This window comes from Salvelinus namaycush, chromosome 21, assembly GCF_016432855.1.
Source record: "Salvelinus namaycush isolate Seneca chromosome 21, SaNama_1.0, whole genome shotgun sequence".
In the NCBI taxonomy this organism is placed as follows: domain Eukaryota; kingdom Metazoa; phylum Chordata; class Actinopteri; order Salmoniformes; family Salmonidae; genus Salvelinus; species Salvelinus namaycush.
In genome coordinates this window covers 24,606,354-24,613,833 of record NC_052327.1, presented here as the reverse complement: position 1 = coordinate 24,613,833, position 7,480 = coordinate 24,606,354, and the positions used below count along the sequence as shown (strand labels likewise).

The window sequence follows — 7,480 nt, the reverse complement described above, 5'->3', positions numbered from 1 at the left end:
AAAGTATCAAAAAGAGACTCCAGATTCCAGGCACTCTCGGCAGCCAATGTGCGAAAATCAACCGCGTAGTATGCCACACTACGGGAGTTCTGACGTAAGTCAAGCAGTTTACTGGCCACCTTTCTCCCAGATACCGGAGACTCAAATACCTTTCTCACCTCTGCCATAAATTCGTCCAGATGACCACAAATGGCAGATTGTTGCTCCCAAACTGCCGTAGCCCAGGAGAGCGCCCTTCCCGACATTAGCGTAATGATATACACTATCTTCGATCGGTCTGAAGGAAACGAAGATGGCTGTAGCACCATAATAAGCGAGCACTGAGAAAGAAAACCCCGGCAGGCACCAGGATTCCCCGAATATCACTTCGGAGGAGGTAAGCAGGGTTCTCGGGGAGCTGGAATAGGCTGTGCAAACTCACCACAGAGAGGGAAAAATATACTGGGTGATGGTTTTTCAGAGGTGGCAGGCAGCCTCTGAGCTAACTCCCTGATTTGTTCCATACTAGCCTTTAACCCATGGTCGTGGCGTTCCGTCAAGGAACTGGGCCCTTCCAAAAGGCCCTGTAACAACTCCTGATGTCTCCAAATGGTGGCTCCCTGCATGGAGACAGCGTGGCTCCCTATCATGACACAAGGCGAGACCCAGATGCAGACACAGGAGGCAGATGGTTGGAGTCTTACAATGTTTATTAATCCAAAAGGAGTAGGCAAGAGAATGGTTGTGGACCGGCAAAAGGTCAAAACCAGATCAGAGTCCAGGAGGTACAGAGTAGCAGACAGGCTTTTGGTCAAGGCAGGCAGAATGGTACAGAAACAGGCAAGGGTCAAAACCGGGAGGACTAGAAAAAGGAGAATAGCAAAAAGCAGGAGAATGGAAAAAAACGCTGGTTGACTTGGAAAAACATACAACACGAACTAGCACAGAGAGACAGGAAACACAGGGATAAATACACTGGGGAACATCAGCGACACCTGGAGGGGGTGGAGACAATCACAAGGACAGGTGAAACAGATCAGGGCGTGACACACACAGTCCATCAAATATTATTACACATACTAGGCCTCTAGTTTATAAGCCTCGCTACCTGATCTCGCAAGCTTACATGAATGGTTCGCTACCTCCATCAGTCTAGTAATTGCGAGGATCTATCGTGGTTCAAACACACCAACACAGTTGAGGGCACGACAACACCTCTTCCCCCTTAGGAGGCTGAAGATATTTGTCAGATCCTCAAAAAGTTCTACAGCTGCACTATTGAGAACATCTTGACTGGCTGCAGCACCGCTTGGCATGGCAACTGCTTAGAATCTGACCGTAAAGCGCTACACAGGGTAGTGAGGCCCAGTACATCACTGGAGCCAAGCTCCCTGCCATCCAGGACCTCTATACCAGGTGGTGTCAGAGGAAGGCTCAGAGGAAGGCTCTAAAAATTGTCAGACTCCAGCCACTCAAGTCATAGACAGTTCTCTCTGCTACTGGTCTGAGTGGTCTGAGACCAAAACACTCCTGAACAGCTTCTACCCTCAAGCCATAAAACTGCTGAACAGTTAATCAAATGGCTACCCTGACTATTTACATTGACCCCCTCTTTATTTGCACTGACTCTGTTGCACCGGCTCTATGCACACTCACTGGACTCCACACACACACACACACACACACACACACACACACACACACACACACACACACACACACACACACACACACACACACACACACACACACACACACACACACACACACACACACACACACACACACACACACACACACACACACACACACACACACACACACACACAGAGCTTCTACTCGGTTTATTATCTATCATGATTGCCTAGTCACTTTTACATATTATCTCTACTACCTCGTACCCCTGCACATTTACTTGGTACCGGTACTCCTTGTATATATTTTCCTTACTTTTCAACTTTGCATTGTTGGGAAAGGGCTAAGTGAGCATTTCATGGTAAAGTCTACACCTGTTCTATTTGGCGTATGTGACAAATGCTATTTGATTTGAGGCTAATAACCTGCTATAACCATTGCAAAGTCTATAATATTTTTATAACATCTAGGAAATATCAATTCCATGTTCTGATTATAAATGTTGGGCTCAAAATATATTGAAATGTAAGATTTAAATTGTAAATGATTAAAACATATCCCTTAATTTTTCAAGGAAAGCTGGCCAATATATTTAAAATACAGTACACATGCATTTGCCAGTTGTAGTTCAAATAAGTTATATGGCAAGTTGACTCAAGTTCAACTACTCCCAGGGCACTGTGGTATATCAATGCGTTCCGATGACTGATTTCTGGGAACGGTACCGACCTTCTGTCCAGCAGAAGCCATGAGACTCAACGGCTGAACCAGCTGCTTAAACACATGGATGCAATTAAAGCAGAGCCGTATGGTCGTCAAACCAAACCAACAGTCTATTATTGTTAGTTTAAAGGGAGGTGGAAAGAGGTTTTATATGGCTGGCTTTAGATGACATAAGTTTATTTCTCTCTGTTATATTTTGTATAATCCAGATTTCAAAGTCATACATTGAAAATAAATTCCTGATATGTTCATCAAATGTTATAAGATTTAGGGAAATATTATATTAAATGTATTATAAACAAGTTCATTCAATCATCAGTGAATGATTTGTGGAGTAAGCTTTTTTTATCCTGCTATACTAGGAAATGTGTTTCCACATTGATTGTACATGTTTTTTAAGTAGTATAGCGATCATTGCAGTTATATACGTTTTATTAGGCCCTAAATAATTGTGTAAAAGCAAATGGGGGGAAAAATCATAATCATGATCCACAATTAGTTAATGATATTGTCCCCCCAACAGATCCTTTCCCTGAATGTAAAGACCCCATGTTCTGAGAAAACGGAAGACATAGCTCCACATATTACATTTCATACATGTGTTATGATCAGTTTTCAGATAGAAACATGTCTACCCCTTATGAGTCACTGATAATGAGGAGTGCTAGGTAGCTGGAATCGGAGTGTTTGTGGATGGAGTGTAAAAGATGAAACCATTAGTTTACAGTGAGAGCATGCTGTAAGTGAAGGTATGTTGTCCTCTCCAGGGTACCTCGCTGGCTTTCATTAGAAAAACAAGACACACACACACACACACATTCCCTTTATTTGTGATTGATTTATTTGTAATTTTTTTGACCGTACTAGTTGCATTCTGGTTAATTCACATTTAAAAAGCAGACGTCATCCAGTTTCACTGAAATTGATCATTTTTACAATAACCTTTAGGTCCATAGATTGGAAAATCCAATCAAACCATTATGTTTTTCTCAACTTTATTTTGTTTTATGTCTTTTTATTTTGTAATTACAAAAAAGAAAATATGTAACAATAATAATAAAAAGGAGGAAAACGCAGAAATATTACGACTGGCAAACAATCACAACACAGCACAAGTACCTAGTTACTGCAAGGTACAAAAACAAAAGAGAAGAAAACATATGCAAAAAAAAAAGGAGAAAAGATTTGGCACCTCTGAAGTTTGATACAAGAAGCAACAGAGGCCAAGGGAAGCATTTCTAGAGACTAAAATCAGACAGAGGCGTTTATTTTTCTCTCCCGTTTTTTCTTTTGTTAAAAAAAACCTCACAACCGGGAAGCAGGGACGATAAAAAATACTGCACGTACAATACCTCTTCTCTCCTTCATATCCTTTTTCTCTCCTTTTCTTTTTTAATAGCATATCCCATTAATATTCATTCCCCACTGCTCGTAATAGCTGCGCCTGGTGGCGGAATCCTTAGAGTTTTACATGTGAGTAGCAAATGACACTTTGATTGGCTGTGATGTTGAAATGGTCCTCCCCCACCGGGCCTGGGTCGGGGTTCTGGGCTGAGCCGGGAGTCCTGCCGGGCCCAGTCTCACTGCGCGTGCTGGCTCAGTGTGTGGTTCTGGAAGGGAAGAGAGGAGAACACATGAGGAGAGAAATAATAAGCTACGTGCCCACACCTCCGAGCCCCCACAGCCACCTACCCCCTCACGCTATCCCTATCTTTATACACAACCGTCATGTCTGTCTGTCCGTCCATCGGATGGCCCCAGCCTCCTGTAACATGAACTACCTGCTCTCCACACACACACCATTTCTATTCATCTTACATAGAGCTGCAGATAAACACAACAGTCATATTATATTAATCCATGGAAACATGAAACAATGATTTGTTTATTCAGATTTATGAGGCATGCATCCCTTCTGATATTCTTCTAAATATTTGAAAACACCATCTCAATACCTTATGAGGCCCACATTTCAACGGCTCTCGAGCGCCACACATAAATTCATAATAAATACGCACAAAACACCTTTATCAAAACTAAATTCACAACACCCCCAGAAACAACTGCAGGAGCTTATATTCTATGCACACCTCAACCAGAGGGTATAACGTCACAAACCAAACCAGATAAGAGTTACATTTTCAATCACAGCAGATATGGGGCTCCCAGAGGCTTGTGTGTTAGGGAGATTTCTGGTAGGCTGGCTGGTTCCTCTGCGCTCTCCCCTGGACCATAAACCCAATTCCCAGGGAAAGCTCAGCAATCATCCCCCTCTTCTCGCTAAAAGCTGCTTTCCAAGATTAATCTCTCACAGAAAGATAGGCCCATGTTTTTGTGCACCACTATGAAAAAAGAAAAGGGGGGAAAATCTGTAGGATTAAACATGGTTTTCCGTTGATAAATACTTATTCTTTGGGCCTTATCTTGGTGCGCATATTTTGCACACGACTGTTGGCAGAGCCAGGCTGCACTAGTTCAGCAGAGGAGGACAAGCGCCCAGTCCAGGTCTTAAATCCTTCAACTGTCTGATTGCAGCCGTTCAGAGCCAGTCTTTCTTTTCCTCTTTTAGTCTCTCTTGCTCTAACCCTCCCTCTTTTCCTGTGCCCCTCCCCCACGTATGTGAGCAAGAACACGCACAAGGGAGGCTCTCCAGTGAGGAGCTGTATCTCACTGGGAGCCACTGACCCCATTATGAGAGCAAACCACTTCTCTCTCTGAGCCTCACCGCCTGCAGTTCTGCCCCCCTCCAGCAGAGGTCAGGATTGGCTCTCCCTCTGCCTGCTTCTCCTGTTAGTCAGACCACAACAGACTGGAGAGCTCCAGCCAGAGGAGAGGAGGAACATTTTAGACAAAACAGAATACTAGATCTGGATTTCATCATCATCACGTAAATGCACATGTCAGTTGTATCTGTGCTTGCTTTTTGTGTACTTTGTCCTTCTGTGACCGCAAATGGCATGCATTTTTTGGATGCGGCCTTGTCTTATCTTAGTAAGGGAATGTGTTTATGTGTGTGTGTGAGAGGGAGGGAGAGAGAGAGAGAGAGAGAGAGAGAGAGAGAGAGAGAGAGCGGGAGTGAGTGAGTGTGAGTGCATGTTTCCCCCAAGGTTTCCAGGGTTTTGCTGGTATGTATTGATTTGCAGAAGGATGGGATTGAGAGGCAGCGGCTACTCCCTTGGGTCCCGGGTTACACAAGCACCGCAGTGGCCTGATGGAAACAGTACAGCTAGGGAGAGCAGAGGAGAAAGTAGCCACACAAACACCCTCACCTACACTGCTGCACATTCCACAGGATGGACACACCGTTTTACAGACACACACAAACACGCACGAACACACAACAAGTAGCACTTGTTTAATTTGTTAATCAGTGTTAACGTACACACTGCGATGCTGGTCTTAGTTAGCGCTCTTCATTTGAAAGCGGCATCAGGGGCAGGAGTATTGATCACGCCGCAGGCGATCGATGAGGCGAATGGCGTGCGTCTCTGAATCTGATAATGACTCTCAGTGTGACATCAGTCCTTTGCAGCTGTAATTGATATATTCTCCAGGATGAGGAGATCAAGGGCTCTGCTCTTTAAACAAGTGGAGACGGAAAAATACACCCCATCATCTCACAGAGGATCACCCCAATACAGTACCTGACAATCTATCCCTTAAACCCCTACAACCTTAAGAACCAATAAAGACAGTAATTGATCCTGAAACAACCTCCTCCTCCCTGTCTTGGACTGCATCATATCTCTAGCCAACTCCACATTACAAACATCTAACCAAAGCCAAGACAAAGACATCTAGTGTACAAGATAACCTAGCCACTGTACTAACAAAGGCAAGACATCACTGACAGTGTTATCCCTTTGTATTGTACCATCAAACTAAATGGAGAGAGCCTGCTCTCATGTCACCATGTAGCAGGGGGACACTGTGTGATGGATGGAACAGCGCCACTCTGCAGGGGGAGGCTATGCAGTGGGCAGAACAGCCCCTCACTGCTCAGTCAATATCTACGCTGTCATTGTTTTCCTAAACTGGTTATAAAAGAGAGGCTAAATCCTGCCGAGCTGTGGGCTCATGGGAAATATGGCCCAGTCGCATTACTAATGCAGAGACTGCTGCACACACACAGGAAGGGAGGGGAGGCAGGAGATAAAGATAAAGGAAAATCAAATCTATGTTTCCAACACGGTGCTTTTTCTAACCATGTTAACAACGCGTGAGAACCTGGACAGGGCTGCCATCATGTCACTTTCAATAAGGCGTCTTAGGCGCCGCCGCAGGGCCCCCTGGCCCCTCCCGGCTCCTGGTTTTGTGGCGCCCCCTGGGGAGCAGGGAGGAGTGGGGAGACTCAAACATGTCAGTTCACTAGGCGTCCTTTAGCAAACACAGGAATCGAATGTTCTGTACACTAGGTGTTGGAACCGGTTCAGGGAACAGAACCGAAAACTGGAAAATAACGACATTTTTCAAGTAACAGAATCAGAACTGGGAACGAAAGTAAAGTATTTTTTTCAGTCTCACAAAAAACGCAACAAGGTGCCTATGCAAAGCCCTCACTTCGTCACTCAGAAACTTGTTCTAGTGTCTGCCTGCCAGCTGAAAATCTTTGGCAGTGTGTGTGCAGGCAACCTGTCTTTTCCCCTCCGAAGCATAAGCTACTGTAGCCTACTGACGTTAGATAAAGCTACTGTAGCCTGCTGACGTTACATAAAGCTACTGTAGCCTGCTGACGTTACATAAAGCTACTGTAGCCTGCTGACGTTACATAAAGCTACTGTAGCCTACTGACGTTACAAGCGTGATTCAGAAATTAGGGAGAAATGTTTCATTAGAGAAAAATGGATACATTTTTTTCAATGCTAATTGCAGACACTATATTTATCACGTTTCACATTGGATTTATTAACTACTAAAAAGGTAAGAGGTGTTTTTAATTCAGGTGCTGCTCTGCACACACACGCTTGTTAGCGAGCTAGCTCTGGTCCAACTTTAAGCCAACTCTCAGAAGTTCAAAAACATTCAAAATTCCTCCATAGACGCTGCTTGAAAATAAGGAGGCAGTTACTCAGTGATGTGTTAGAGTTTCCTCAAATAGAAGGCTTTGCATTTATGCCAAAAAGTATGTATTCCTTTGCCGTGT

At 44.2% G+C, this 7,480-nt stretch overlaps 1 protein-coding gene across 1 annotated transcript in view; it reads right to left on the bottom strand.

The window, feature by feature from the left end:
• Window positions 1-3,155: 3,155 nt before the first annotated feature.
• LOC120066224 (zinc finger protein 423-like) overlaps window positions 3,156-7,480 on the bottom strand; it is a 139,684-nt gene continuing 135,359 nt past the window's right edge. The window contains exon 8 of the mRNA XM_039017435.1: window positions 3,156-3,947. Coding sequence (XP_038873363.1) covers window positions 3,918-3,947 — 30 coding nt within the window. The 3' untranslated portion in view covers window positions 3,156-3,917. The remainder of the gene's footprint in view (window positions 3,948-7,480) is intronic.